The sequence below is a fragment of the Narcine bancroftii genome, chromosome 6 (assembly GCF_036971445.1).
Source record: "Narcine bancroftii isolate sNarBan1 chromosome 6, sNarBan1.hap1, whole genome shotgun sequence".
In the NCBI taxonomy this organism is placed as follows: Eukaryota; Metazoa; Chordata; class Chondrichthyes; order Torpediniformes; family Narcinidae; genus Narcine; species Narcine bancroftii.
Window position 1 is genome coordinate 11,215,899 of NC_091474.1, and position 15,719 is coordinate 11,231,617.

The 15,719-nt window shown below is 38.4% G+C and overlaps 1 protein-coding gene and 1 long non-coding RNA gene across 11 annotated transcripts in view; one reads left to right on the forward strand and one right to left on the reverse strand.

Moving 5' to 3' along the window:
• LOC138735703 (uncharacterized) overlaps positions 1–15,719 on the reverse strand; it is a 320,545-nt gene that overhangs the window by 257,315 nt on the left and 47,511 nt on the right. The window lies entirely within an intron of this gene.
• hck (HCK proto-oncogene, Src family tyrosine kinase) overlaps positions 1–15,719 on the forward strand; it is an 86,497-nt gene that overhangs the window by 34,323 nt on the left and 36,455 nt on the right. For all 6 annotated transcript variants that reach the window (XM_069883918.1, XM_069883916.1, XM_069883921.1 and 3 more), the window contains 6 exons: positions 558–597; positions 6,983–7,082; positions 7,880–7,978; positions 8,962–9,065; positions 9,427–9,576; positions 12,565–12,717. In XM_069883918.1, coding sequence (XP_069740019.1) covers positions 558–597; positions 6,983–7,082; positions 7,880–7,978; positions 8,962–9,065; positions 9,427–9,576; positions 12,565–12,717 — 646 coding nt within the window. The remainder of the gene's footprint in view (positions 1–557; positions 598–6,982; positions 7,083–7,879; positions 7,979–8,961; positions 9,066–9,426; positions 9,577–12,564; positions 12,718–15,719) is intronic.

Sequence of the window (15,719 nt, forward strand, 5' to 3'; positions counted from 1 at the left end):
TGTTTTTTACTTAAATTTCCATCTGTAAATGCTCTGCCTGGCCTTCAATCTGATCTGTAGCTTGCTGTATCACATCCTTGCTGCCTACAAGATCACCAACTTGATGAGCCTGAACGTCCGCAATCTGAATCAGAGTATCTGCAATGTAGGAGGTTTTGGGCTAGATTGGAAACTAGTCTGAGCTGTTTTAATTTAATGAACTCGAGGTGCTCTATTTCGGTGTAAATTAATTGGATGTTTCTTTGTTCTTTGAAAGTAAGAGTACATTAATTTTGGAAAATCAAAATACATGGTTGAAGAATTTACCTTAAATGGAAATAAGAAACTGGTGGGGGTGGGTGTCAGACATTTCCATTGCTGCAGCCATATCCATGTGAGGGTTTACTTACTTAATTGTAGAAGTGTTATAAATCTCAGTGCATTCTTAGAATCTCACTGAAAATCAGTCATTGAAGTATGTGGGATCAACTATGAAATATATTGTGACAAGTCTGTAAATTTTTCTGTATAAGGACAATGGAATATTAATATCCAGTTAACATTTTCTTTTTCTTTAGAATACAAAAGGCTTTCCTTCTGGGCCAGCAGCTTCAGAAGGTATGTATGAAATTCAAATTTATGGTCATATTTGTAATTTGTAAGTAGGGTAGGACAGTGGGCGTAGTGGTTAGTTAGCCCAGCACCAGCGATTGGGACTGGGGTTCGAATCCCATGCTGTCTGTACATTCTCCCAGTGCCTGCATGGAGTTGGTTAAAAACATATCGGGGGTGTAAGTTAATTGGGTGTAAATTGGGCGACATTGACTCTTGAAATGGCATGTATGAAATGTATGTCGAAATTTATAAAATTTATTTTATTAGATTCGGTTGATTTTTTTTTTTTCTTTCCCCACTGTCACTGGAAATTCTTGCTGGCTTCAGTAATGTAATTAATGATGTGATTGTGAGTCAAGGGATCATCATGTGTGATTCCTAACCTGCCAATATTTCAAGGTATTAAAAAGATTCAATAAGGATAAGAAATTGCTGGCAAGATGTCATGATTATTACCTGTGCTATTTTACTCGCCTTCATGGAACTGATGCCGAGATTATGTATTAAAAGCACACAGTAATGCTGGAAGAACTCAGCTGGTCTCACAGCATCCATAAGAGGTAAAGATATTCAGAGGAGATCACAGCGGGAGCACCGGATGCAGTAGATGACCTCTGCAGATACATGTGAAGTGTTGGTTGGAGAGACTGAGAGATCGCTTTATTGAGCGCCACTATTGTCTGCCACAATAGTGTGGGTCTTCCAGTGGTCACCTATTTCAGATCCCTATCCTGTTCCCTTGCTGACATGTCTGTCCATGATCTCCTGCACTACCAGACTGAGACCACATTCCAAATGGAGGAATAACACCTCATTTTCCGTCTGGGCCATCCTACTATATGACATTGACTTCTCCAGTTTCCATTAAACCCCAGCCCCCATCTTCATCCCCCTGTCTCCTTGCCTCTTGTTTTGTCTTTCCCTCTCTTCCCTTTTCCCTCCATCTCCTTTCACAGAGCTAAAATCAATTCTCACCTTTCCTCTTATCATACCCAATTAACTCCATTTGTCCGTTGGTCTGCACTCCTCCTCCTATGGACACTGTGAGACCAGCTGAGTTCCTCCAGCATTTCTCTATTTTTTTTACTATAAGTGCAAACGACTGTGTTTCTCCCACAAGACTGACAATCAAATTCTGGTTTTCTTGTTCTGGATTTTTCTCCTCTACCCTAACTTCTTGCTGAAATTCAATTCCCTGACTGCTATAATTTCTCTATAATCTACTCCACTCCCAACCCCAGTCCCTCAAGCCCTTTGTCTACAGATATTTTGATCACCTTATCCACAAACGTGCAGAATGGTTTATTTTTGCAATGATTAATTGTGAATACAAGAATGAGATCCTCAGTTGGATCCTCGAGCCAAAGAGGGGAACACTGCTCAATTAAAACACCTGATTAAAATGAGATGACATCAATGACCAGTTTCAGATCCAGGATTTCCTGCTCCATGAATCAATGTGATTCAAGAGAGCGGATCTTTGTCAATGGAACCACCAATCTTCAGCAGCAGGTGGATTTCTACAACAAAGTATCCACCTGCTAAATCTTTAACATCCTTGTCAAAAACTTGGAAATGGATTGAAATACGAAATGCAGGATTGTAAGCAAGTCTGTGAACTCACAGATCATCTTTGAAAAGGATACTGAATAGCATTGTTCATGGACGAGACAGGATTAGATTTGACATAGCTAGGCATGATATTCATTATAGTGAAGCATTGCATAGTTCAGAATAACTTTTATTTCAGTGCAATTGATGCAAGTTTTAAATTATTTGCAAATCAGTGGATATACTACTTCATGGAATTGGAGGAGCAGTTGTTAATCAAAACAATTCTTTGCTGATGGGAATTATTGTTACAGCCGAGTTGCTTTATTACTCATTCATTCATAGATGTGGCAAAAACTCCATTGGTGGCAAAAACTGAGGGTTTTTAGTTTCTCTTTTGAAAGGATCACTCTCTAGTCCTTCCACAGGTAACAAGAGATGGTTTGAAAGTTTACAAATAAAACCAGTAATGTGCTATTATTTCATTGGATCATGGAGTGGTGACAGCCCAAAAAGAAGGTTTTTTGGTTAATTGAGTCTGTGCCAGCTCTATGACAAAGCTATAGAGACCCATTTCCCCACCCTCACTCCATTGCCCGGTAGATTTGTTCCTGTCATTACTTACCCAGACAATTGAATCTATTGCCACTACAATTCTGGCTATGCATTCCAGACCAAACCCAATGCTTTTTTTTGGTTTTCCTCATTCTATATCCACTCATTCTTTATCAAGGAGAAGTTTTTTTTCTGCATCTGTTCAGTCTATACCTTTCATGATTTTATTTGCCCTTTCAAATATACCCACAACTTCCTTTATTCTAAGGATCCACTCTCTAGGTTCTTTAAGCAGCTTTGTCCCTTTCCATGATTTATGAACATGTATACCAGATCTTTCTGGACCTCTTTAGAATAGCTCACTCCAGTTTATAATGACTTTGCTTGATTCTTCCTGCCAAAAGTTAAAGCCACCCAGCTAAACATTGTTTCCTTTGGTACCTACCCACTTATTCCACTCACTTTGCTGCATTATTGTTGAGGTAGCAATGGGGCTGGCAGCATTATGCCAAGATGAAAATTAATATAATCTGTATTCTTATTAATCTTTCAAATCACACGCTTCCAATTGATGACAAACCTAAGATTGGAGCTCAGAATTTTTTTTGAATTTTTGCTTCACACAACATAACATTTTAAGGGTTCTACAAATATCTTCAGCAATTGTTTTACATGGGAATAAGACTCTTGTTCATGATAGAAAATGATCGTTTCTACTTCAAGTATCCAGCTGGTTATTCTTATATATATATATACTGTAAATGATCACTTCTTCAAGTAATGAATAAGTATGAGTGTGGTACTCCACTTCCAACATTATTTCCATCAACGTCAAAACAATTGAAATTCTGAAGTACACAAGCTGCAATATCACTCATTCAGCAAATATGATCAGGAATAAATTTATTTCCAATATTTCTTTTGCCTCTGGTCAGTCATTAGAACCAATTGTCAGCATTTTCTATAAAACAAATATAGTCAGAAGGAGCAATATAGTAAGTTTAACCTATACAAAGAAGAATGAGAAATGATCTCATTGAGATGTGCAAGATTTAAATTTGAGATGAGAAGAATTTTTTTATGCACCCTCTGTTTTGCAAGGGTTGCGGATGCTCTGAACTTGTTTAAGGATGTGATTGATAGAAGTTTTAGACATTGCATATTAAAGTGGATAAGGCTCATCCAAGATCATATTGAATGGCCGAGAAGGTTCAGGAGACTCTGGACAGCTCCTGCTTCTAATTTTCATTTTCTTCTAATTACTTTGGAACCATAAATAAAGTTCCATAAATTCAAAGGGACACCACAAAATTTAATGAAATCCACTAAGCCCTCATTTCCTAATGTGTAATCATCCTCAAAATAGCATACAATGGAATATATTTTCTTACAATAGACCTTTGTTTTAATAATCAAAGCTTCTGCTGTCTTCTAAAATCAGAGGTCATAATTTCAAAATAAGGCAGTGGTTCTCAACCTTTTTTCTTTCCACTCACATCCCACTTTATGTAATCCCTATGCCATAAGTGCTGTGTGATTAGTAAGGGATTGCTTAAGGTGGCATGTGAGGGGGAAGGGAAGGTTGAGAATCACTGTTCTAGACCCAATCGTTACTGAAATATATTGTCATTGGCCCATTTCCTTTGGAGTTATGAAACTGTGGACATAATGAGTCAATTAGGTTTAAAACAGGTTTTCAAACTTTTTCTTTCCACCCACATACCACTTTAAGCAATCACAGAGTACCTATGGCATAGGGAATACTTAAAGTGGTATGTGAGTGGAAAGAGGTGAAATAAGGGATGGACTATTTGGGAGTGATGGGGAAAAAAGTGTTCATCAAACACTGGGAGTGAATCTTTAGCACTTCTTTATCCCAGAACACTCTGGAGGTTCAGTCTGGACCTTGAAGGAATTAGTGCAGAACAAAATGGCACTGATATAAAACAAGGCTCTGAAATATTAGGTTCATTCCTACATCCTTCTAATATTTGTAAAAGGCATTGAAATGCTCATTTTTACCAAAGCTTACAAGAACTTCTAGGTCTCGTATCTTTATCATCTTTCATGAGAAGACCAGAATAGTGGATTAAGTTTGTTCTAGCTAGGGAGTGCAGAGCAAGATAGGATTTTAAAGCTAGGGGATAATACTCTGTCAATAAAAATAATGTCAGACTGAATTGAAGGAACTTTGACACTTTACAGAGCTTTACAACTTCAATTGTGAGTTGTGTGATGTCCTGTAACCTGATACTTAATGATATTGAAGATGGGAATTCTTCACGGAATGGTGTATTTTGTGATAAATGTCAGAACAAATTAGAAAGTATTGTTTTCTGAGAGCTTTGTCTGTAACTCCGATAGATGTCTGCGCTATCTTTGGATTCTCTTATAGAAAGCGTTTGAAGTAGGGTAGCTCATCAAACTTTGCTTACTTTAATCCTCTTGGAAAATTGTTACACAGTACAAATTCATGATGGTGAATTATTTTGTTTCATTGCTTTGGAGTTGTGCATGAAAAGATTGGAAATTGAATATATTGCATCAAAATTAAAGATTGCATAGCCCAGATAGCAGCAGCATTCTCACCACAACACTCACAGCTCACAAAGCCTTTAACAACATTTAATAAGATTTTGTGGTTAATTTCCTACCTCTCCACACTTCAGCACAGCCCCCATAACTATTGATTTCCCTGGTGACTAAATATTGTGCAGATTCCGTCTTGAATATGCTTGAGTATTTATAATCTGCCTGGAATAGAGAATTCTAAACCTTTATAATCTACTTGGCAAAGAAATTTCTCTTCTTCTCAATGTTACTTAACTAACCACGTATACCTCCTAAGACTTCGCCTGCTTTCTTTATTACTCCCAGCTCCACAAACCTGTATTTCATTATAAAGACCATTTGTGTTGTACCTTCTAAAATCCAGGTATATTGCATCATTGATTTCTCCTTGTGCACCTATTCAAAAGTTCTCCTGATGCACATATTCAAACCAACTATTAGATTTGCCAAATTTGCAAAGACACAGTGGATCAGGAACAAGTAACATTGCCAAAATTTGAAGAGGAAGCTTCTGATATATTTTTTGCTTTCATTTGTGCTGTTGCAGAATGTTGATGGGAATGATGAAGTTATTATTTCGCCTGGTTTACATTGACCCCATCATAAAGAGCACAGCTTATGGAGTATCCAAGAATATGATGGAATATTTTTCCATTATTTTCTTATGATGTAGAAGGTGGTCATTGTCATTTTCTGGCTCTCATTCTTAATTTCCTCTGTGATCTATTCACTCCACATATGCACCAATTTGCCAGGGATACAGTGATACTTAGCTGCACAAGAGGCTACTTACACTTGCCCTTTAACCTACTGAGCTACAAGTCTTTTCAAATTTAGACATGCATCACGGTAACAGTCCCTTCCAGCCCACAAGCCTGTGAGGCCCAATTATACCCAATTAACCTACAAATCCAGTATGCTTTGAAGGGTGAAAGGAAACCAGAGCACCTGGAGGAAACCCACACAGGGCAATGGGAGAACATACAAACTCCTTACAGACAGCACCAAATTTGAACACTGGTCCCTGGCATTGGAACTGCATTGGGCTAACCATGTTGCCCTTTGGGATATGGAAGGAAACCGGAGCATTTGGGTGACAGGGAGAACAGACAAATCCACGTGGGCTGCACAGGTCAAGATGGAATTTGGGTCAGTTGTGTTCATGGTTACCATGATGTTTGTTAGGACATTTTGAAAGAACTAATTAATTATCCTTGGATTAGCATTTTATCAAAAATAGAAATTGGAGGGAAAACAGTTGTAAATATTTTTTTCCATGTGACCTCTGTGTATCCTGGTTAACGAGGCCAGATTGTTCATGATCAACATTCATCCTGGCCATGGAAAACATTCTGTTCTTGCAGTATGGGTAAGAATCTGCATCAGTGTGCTTCACCAGTCAGAGATTCTACTGCTTTGCACTTGGATCTATCAGACAGTGACCCAGAATTTGGGACATTCTTGTTCTTCATCATTAATGCGACGAGGATAAATGTGCAAAAAAAGAATTGCTGAAGGAACGCAGCAGGTCAGACAGCACCCATGAGTAGAAAAGGTCAGTTTGATCTGCTGAGTCCCTCCAGCCAATCTTTGTTTGCTCAAGATTCAAGCGTCTGCAGCTTTTGTCTTTCTTAAGAGGATAAATGTGATGAAATTAAAAGTTTTGTGCTTTTCCATGGAAGGGAATTAATTGAACACTTTCTGTTTGTAGGGCATGATGACTTGGTGGTAATTGCACTTTATGACTATGAAGGCATTCATGAGGGAGATTTGAGTTTTAAGAAAGGAGAAAAAGTGAAAGTGATCTCACAGTAAGTAAAGAGTTGAATACTCTATTGTTAACTCTTAACATTTGTACTAAACAGGTGAGTAGGAGCGGAATTGGGTGTGAGTTAGAATAGGAAGAATAGAAATAAATAATATGCCATAATATTAATATAATAATTAGCAGGCTTGCTCAGATAATCATATTTTAAAAAAAATAAAGTTTATATTGTAAGCAAACCATATATACTTCAACCTGAAGCATAGCCACTATTTGCTTATACAAAACCAGGGAAATAAACTACCTAATTTCCAGTCAAAATTCCTGATCGATTTGTTCAGTAAGGCAAGCATTGGCATCGAGAGAAATTTTAACATTTTTTTACCATCAGGAATGTGTTGCAGATAATCATTTCAGTGTGTTGATGTGGATCAATAAAGGTCCCACACAACGGTGCTTTTATTGAGAAGTTTAGGAGAAATATAGGTCACAGGAAATTCTGCAAGAATTCTGTTGCCCCAAAGATGCAATTCCTAGAACATCAGAGAGTAACATCATTGAAAATGATGGACAAAATCCAGGACAAAACTCTGCACAATAGATGGGTAAAAGCAAGTGTGACGTCAGAGGTTGCACCATTAAGATATCGAATGCAATTCTGCAGTTTTAAAGTACAGGAGATAAATTCCAGATAAATTACAAAATATTCGTGTGAGCCCTAGCAACTTGCATTTAACAAACATTTTAAGATCGCACCTATTTTTTAATGAAATCTGCTGAATTGTTATTGGTAAATGCACGTAAGCCAAGCTAACAGAATTGTCCTCTATTTTTGCCCCACAGACAAGATGAATGGTGGCTGGGAATATCTTTAGTAACTAATCAGGAAGGTTATATTCCAAGCAACTATTTTGCCAAGGTTAACTCACTTGAAACGGAAGAGTAAGTATCCATGAAAAGCATTTATGCCCTAACGTAGGTAGTTTTCGTGTTGTTTGTTCCACAATTGATATAATCAAGATCATTAGGTTGAAAAATAGAAAACTGTCACTATTTAATATTCTCACTTGCTACATCTATTAAGTTCATCCAAGTCTTTTATTCTGTAGATGTACTATGATAGGGTTCAGCAATGGAAATAACCTAATAATGGAAGTATTAAATAGCAGGTGCTGATAACTTGAAATAAATTAGAAAATGCTTGAAATATTAAGCAGGTCTGGCAACATCAGTGCAAAAAGAAACATTTTAAATACTCTGTTGATCAGAAGAAATAACTTCCTGTCTTTCCATGGATGCTGCCTGAGCTGCTCGGTATCTACAGCACTTCCAGTTTTAATTTCGGCTACATGCTTCCACAATATATAGCGATTTCAACACTGTGGCTACACAATGCTAAGAATAATTAGCTGTCTTCATCTTTACATAATAACCTTGTAAAATCTGTGCTGCTATTAAACAAGATTTAAATGCAATGCTTTACTGAAGGAGGTTGCTTTGATATACTAAAAATATTGTCTCAACTGGATGTAACTTGTGTGTGTCTGAATAGGGTCGCCATCCATTAGGTGATTCAGATTAATCATGGCATTGATCATGCCGTGGCAATACTGAACAAACATGAAAAGTAACTTCTCCTAAAGCCCTGGGCAACATTAGCTGATGAACCTTTAGCAATAGAGCCAGTTTATTTCCTCAACTTGCATCACTTCAAGAAGGCAGCTCACCCTTGCATACTCAAGACATATTGGGGATGGGCTATCAGTGCTGACCCTGGTCACCCGTGTCCAGATCATGATTTTTAAAAAAAAATGGTTACACACATAGCAAAAAGTAATTCATTAAATATTGTTGAATAGACTAAAAAGTTGAAAAAGAAGCAAGTCCCTTTTAAACTAACATATGTTCTGTCTATTCCATTCAAGATGGTTCTTTAAAGGTGTGAGTAGAAAGGATGCAGAGAGGCAACTTCTGGCAACAGGAAATAAATGTGGCTCATTCATGATAAGAGATAGTGAAACTACCAAAGGTGAGTGCTTTTATTTAATATTAAGAACAAAAGCATGTTTAACCATGCAATGTAGCACATTGTTGGTAGATATGGCATCATATGGAACAGCCTTCCATTTCTATACTCCCAAGTGTAAAGTTTGAACATCAATAAACTATATAAGTTTGTTCACTTGTGTGCTTCCATTATTAACCCTTAACTTTGAAGTATTCTCAGAAGAGAGAAATGGTGGAAAATGGATGACATGGTGGAAAATGGATGACAACTTTTAAAAAAATGTTTAGGGGTGAAAAAAGACAACCAGAAAAGTGTTTTGAGCTGAGATTTTGATATTATTATGTATCAGTATTGCTAAAATCTCTTCTCTTTTGTGGATTAGGAAGTTATTCCCTCTCTGTTCGAGATTATGATCCTTCATTGGGGGACACAGTGAAACATTACAAGATACGGACACTGGACAACGGTGGCTTTTACATCTCTCCCCGAATAACCTTCATCACCTTGAATGAACTAGTCAATCATTATAAGAGTGAGTATCATTATGTAGTAAAGCAATCTTTGAACAGCAAACTCTTCAGTGGGATACATTTTTAAATTGGTCTGCAGTGCCTTCAGCAACATTTTAATGGTGGTTTTAACTAATCAGAAATAAATTTGTAAATGCTTTTGCCTATCTGATATGCTTGGGAGTTTCAGATTTTTGTTCTGACCTCTGTGCACTGTTCCCATGTGACTAATAGTGAATCTAATTAAGATGAAGGCAAAGCAAATGTGTGCTGTGCTGGTCACACATATTGTGGATTTTATCAATGCTATTTTTTCTACAAAACATAAATGCTGTTCTTAGGCAAACAATTTAGTCTCACATTAAGATAAACCATAGAGTATTACAGCACAGAAAACAGACCCTTTGGCCCTTCTAGTCTGTGCCAAAATATTAATCTGCCTTGTTCCACTGACCTGCACCCAGCCCATAGCCTTCCATACACTTCCCATTCATGTACCTGTCCAAATTTTTCTTGAATGTTAAAAATTGAGCCAGCATTTGCCGCTTCAACTGGCAGGTCATTCAATACTCCCACTATTCTCTGTGTGAAGTTGTTCTCCCTAAACTTTTCCTCTTTCACCCTTAATCCACATTTTCTGGTTGGTATCTTGCCTAACTTCATTGGAAAAAGCCCACTTGGATTTACTCTTTCGATGCCTCTCATAATTTTGTATACCTCTATTCCCTAGAGCGTAAAAGAATGAAGGGAGATTTGATAAAGTCCTAACCTGTTTAATCTACCCCTGTAACTCAGTTCCTGAAGTCCTGCCAACTTTCAAGTAAATCTTTTCTGCACCCTTTCAATTTTATTGATATCTTATCTAAAATATTTGTTCTTGCTAATCTGCTTACAAAATAGAACCTTTCCTGTTTTTGGGTATTACCAATGGATCCAGTTGTCTTTGAACTTGTGTCCTTGTACAAATGTCCAACTTTGACCTATTAAAAACTGACAGCTAAATTGCTGGCTGATGGAAATTGGTTATGCAATGTAGGTAAATAATAATATCTACCTTGCTGCAGTCCAGAATTAATATCCAGGCATTGCACAGTCTATCACAAATTTCTCAGTTCTCTTTCCTGCAGAACCCAGATTATTTGCAATCTTATGCTACCTTTAACCCACTGCCCACTACCTTCTTAAAAATGCCTCTGATCATGTATTCCAGAAGAAAAAACCATTCATTTTGAGAATGCATGGCAATTGTTATGTTCTAATATATACAATGAAGACGCTGTTTACATCCGGTACCGCACGGATGGCAGTCTCTTCAATCTGAGGCGCCTGCAAGCTCACACCAAGACACAAGAGCAACTTGTCCGTGAACTACTCTTTGCAGACGATGCTGCTTTAGTTGCCCATTCAGAGCCAGCTCTTCAGCGCTTGACGTCCTGCTTTGCGGAAACTGCCAAAATGTTTGGCCTGGAAGTCAGCCTGAAGAAAACTGAGGTCCTCCATCAGCCAGCTCCCCACCATGACTACCAGCCCCCCCACATCTCCATCGGGCACACAAAACTCAAAACGGTCAACCAGTTTACCTATCTCGGCTGCACCATTTCATCGGATGCAAGGATCGACAACGAGATAGACAACAGACTCGCCAAGGCAAATAGCGCCTTTGGAAGACTACACAAAAGAGTCTGGAAAAACAACCAACTGAAAAACCTCACAAAGATAAGCGTATACAGAGCCGTTGTCATACCCACACTCCTGTTCGGCTCCGAATCATGGGTCCTCTACCGGCACCACCTACGGCTCCTAGAACGCTTCCACCAGTGTTGTCTCCGCTCCATCCTCAACATCCATTGGAGCGCTTTCATCCCTAATGTCGAAGTACTCGAGATGGCAGAGGTCGACAGCATCAAGTCCACGCTGCTGAAGATCCAGCTGCGCTGGATGGGTCACGTCTCCAGAATGGAGGACCATCGCCTTCCCAAGATCGTGTTATATGGCGAGCTCTCCACTGGCCACCGTGACAGAGGTGCACCAAAGAAAAGGTACAAGGACTGCCTAAAGAAATCTCTTGGTGCCTGCCACATTGACCACCGCCAGTGGGCTGATAACGCCTCAAACCGTGCATCTTGGTGCCTCACAGTTTGGCGGGCAGCAACCTCCTTTGAAGAAGACCGCAGAGCCCACCTCACTGACAAAAGGCAAAGGAGGAAAAACCCAACACCCAACCCCAACCAACCAATTTTCCGCTGCAACCGTGTCTGCCTGTCCCGCATCGGACTTGTCAGCCACAAACGAGCCTGCAGCTGACGTGGACTTTTACCTCCTCCATAAATCTTCGTCCGCGAAGCCAAGCCAAAGAGAGAGAATATATACAGTAGAAGTCCGAAAATCTGGACTACTCAGGGAATGGGCCAGCCTGGATTTTCTAGATTGTCTTTTAAAATTCAAATTTAAGGTGGAATAAAGAAGGGATGACAGGTAAATTTTGATAGTTTATTCATTGTGTTTCATTTATCAGAACAAGCAGTTTTCAAGAAAAATAAAATGGTTGCTTGCTACCACTGTGCATCTGTGGCACTTATTCATGCATGCACACTCACAATAGCCCGCTCAATTTTAAAAGTTTGAGAGTTTTCAAAAAGTCCAGATGCTCATATGGTCTGGATTTCTAGCATCTGGATTTTTGGATTTCTGAGGTAGCATTGCTGGTTCCAGCAGGGGACAGAAAAAGAGATTTTACAGTTCTTCTTATTCATTATATTCCAAATAATGTTGTTTTTGCAGCAGAGAGGGATGTAAATAATTAACCTCTTTTCTAGGGAGAGCTGTTCATATCAAATTGTTTAGCTGAGAACATTTGGGAATCGTATGACACTATTAAAAGGTTAATGAAAAAACTTCTCAGATTAAAAATCAGTTTGTCACAGCTGATATTATTCTTGTCTATCCTCAATGAGGCCTTCGTGGGCATAATATGAGCTAACATTCTATTCCCCTCTTCCCCTGATTATTAGAACAAGGAGATGGACTGTGTCAGAAGCTAACAAAGCCTTGCGTGAGTGAAAAACCACAAAAACCATGGGAGAAAGATGCCTGGGAAATTCCAAGAGAATCACTCAAACTAGAGAAAAAACTTGGAGCTGGACAGTTTGGAGAAGTATGGCTGGGTAAATGTCATCTTAAAAATATCTTTCTTTTACTATGGCTGTTGATTGAATTACACAATGTACAAATCGGTAAATTGATGGAGAACCATCAAAACTCCATTAATGCTGCAGGTATCCATTTTATATGTCACAAGATGACTTTTCCATATTGTGAGTTCTTGAAATCTTTCGCAATTCTTACCAGACAATAATTGCAAAAATATAATTTAAAAAATCTGAGAGCTCTCCGGGAATTCTTGACACAAAACACAAGATGGTAGTTAGATTTGCTTGACAATGTTCAATGCTTCCAAGGTAACCTTGGAATGTGAGACTTGTAACATGAGGCTCTGTGTTAGTGCGTAGCTTCAACTTGATGAACAAAAGTTCAGTGTTTAATCTGTTGATAACACACACTTTTACCACATATAGTATTTTAAGCCATCTGATTCAGTTTTGTGATTGCACTTTTCTTAGTCAAATGACCTGGTTCAAGCTTCCCTGTGGGCACAGTTTTATCCAACTACTTGGAACACGGAAGTGTTACATTTTCAGTGGTGGCGTCGGTCAGATGAACTTGTGGCTTCCATCCTATTGTTCTGTATAACCTCTATGAACTCTATTTATGAAACCTATAATCTGCTTCCATAAGATTATTCTCAAAGAAAGCTCACAATCAAATTTCACTTCTAAGCTGATGATCTCTTCTCTGAGTAATACCATACTTTCTCCAGAATCTTTGTGGCCATCCCTATCAAATAGGGTGTGGAATTGAAGTGACTAGTCACTGGTATGTTTTTGCAAAAACTGAATGCTTGACCCCTTTGGCTTTATAAATTATCATCCAACTAAATAACATGGTCTCTCAAATCCATCTTTACTTGATTTGAAACCCCATGTTTGAATCTTTCCATCCAAATTTTTATTATTTCCACCCCCCCCCCCCCACCCACTTCCAGCACTTACCTCTGTGATTGCAAGAAGTGCTGCACTTGCACTGACGGCACCTCCTCTCTGACCACCATTTGAGGCCCCAAGCAATCATTCCACAGGTGCTACCCGTGCAGCCTTCTCTACGTCAGAGAGACTGGGCACAGATTGAGGCTTCACTCCGTTGAGGGCCTTCACTCTTTTTGCTGAAACAGCAAGGGCCTCCAAGTAGTCAACCACTTCCATTCCACACCCCATTATCACACTGACATGTCTGTGAAACCCTTATCCATTATTCTATTGACTTTGAGATTTGACTATGCTAATGCACACCTGGCTGGCATGTTATTCTATTTACTACAAACTTGAAATCTTCCACAATTCATCTTTCTGCAACTCACACCATCCCATACATCCATCAGCCCTGCACTTGCTTAATTTTAGGTTGTCTGCACTCTTTTTCCAATATCCTTCTTCTTCCCTGTCCTTGTATCTGTAATCTCTTCCCATTCCATACACTCTTGAAATCCACCTGGTCTCGAAACCATTCCGGAATTTAATTCCTCCAGCTTGACTTTCAACTGTCGAAGGCAAAATTCTGGAACTCCCTACCAAAGCAATGTCTCTCCTTCTCCCCGTCTATTTGACGAAGTTAAATTTGTATTATGTAACTGGATTTTTATGTGATTATTGTTGCTGTAAAATGTCTTGAGATTTTTGTTACACTTAATAGATTTTTCTGTTGTAATTTCAAGCCAAGATCCTAGATTCACTGGCAGTAATGAGGAGCTCGCCCCAGTGCTCCAACCACCATTCCTACTTCTGTTAAAGACACCCTGTTTTTCAGAACATGATGCTATACAGATCAGCCATTCACAAATCGGAGCAGAAAAGTTTTATTTGCTACAAATTTGGGACTGAAAATTTAACTGGATTCTTCTGGTTGTATTTGATCAACATACTTTTTTTTTGGCACCATTCTAAATACAATTTTGAAATTGGAACACAATGTCCAGGTTATTATGCACAGGTTAGGTTCCTCCTAGAACAACCATGTTTCATTATGCTTTAATGGCAACCCCCTCTTCTTGATGATCTATCAGGTCTGACTGACCACAATGGGAAACCAAATATCACACAACCCCCTAAATATCACTGCTTATTTGACTTTCCAATTTGCATCACCACCAGTTTGTATCCTAAATTTTCTCCTTGAATTTAGTGGGTTACATTGATAAATTAATAATTGGTGTTAAAATTATGAAAACTAGCTTTCTTTGCATAATGGCTGAAAAATATAGTTGACCTTGTTTTATTCTAAAGTAGTTTGAACAATACTCATATTAAAGTATTGAACCAGTTTTGTCGATGTAATATTCTTTGGAATGTATTGACATAGTATCTGTTGCAACTCTTTATTCCTTCTTGAGTCATCACAATCTCCTGTCTCCTGAGAATTATTTTGAAAAATGAATCTCTCTGTATTTAGCCTTCTCACTGAACTGTGTCAGAATACTAAGCCAAACATTTAGATTACTAACTTCCTCTATGCAACCAGAACATGTTACATATTAAACAAAGGTTACGAAACAGGATTACAAAAAATGAATACACTTGAAAATGGTTCTCTATAAGTCTTCATTCTCTACCTCGGTTTTGAAATATTTCTTGTCACAATTTGTAAAAACAAAATTACCTCTATAATCTGTCTGAGGTACGAAATACTGATATTTATCTTTCTGTCAGAAAATGAGGTCATGACCAGAGCTAAAGCTTATGACCAAGTTGATTCCTTATAACAGAGTGGTGACAAGGGAGAGTGCTACATTTGGATGGGAACCTAATGAACCTGTAAGGTGCGAGTGTCACTTAAGGACTGATAGTCACCAAAGATTACCGTTGTTGTCTTCATTAGCTACAAGATGTTTGTGGATGAAAGAATGAAGGTAAATGGAGAGAGACTGAAAATGAGTGAAGTATAGAAAGGTATAGGTGACCTACTGCATGAATCACAAAGTTGGTTAGCAGATTGGGAAGGAAAATGGCATGTTTAAGATTAGGGAGGATACAGTACAGTTGCACAGGTGATTGTG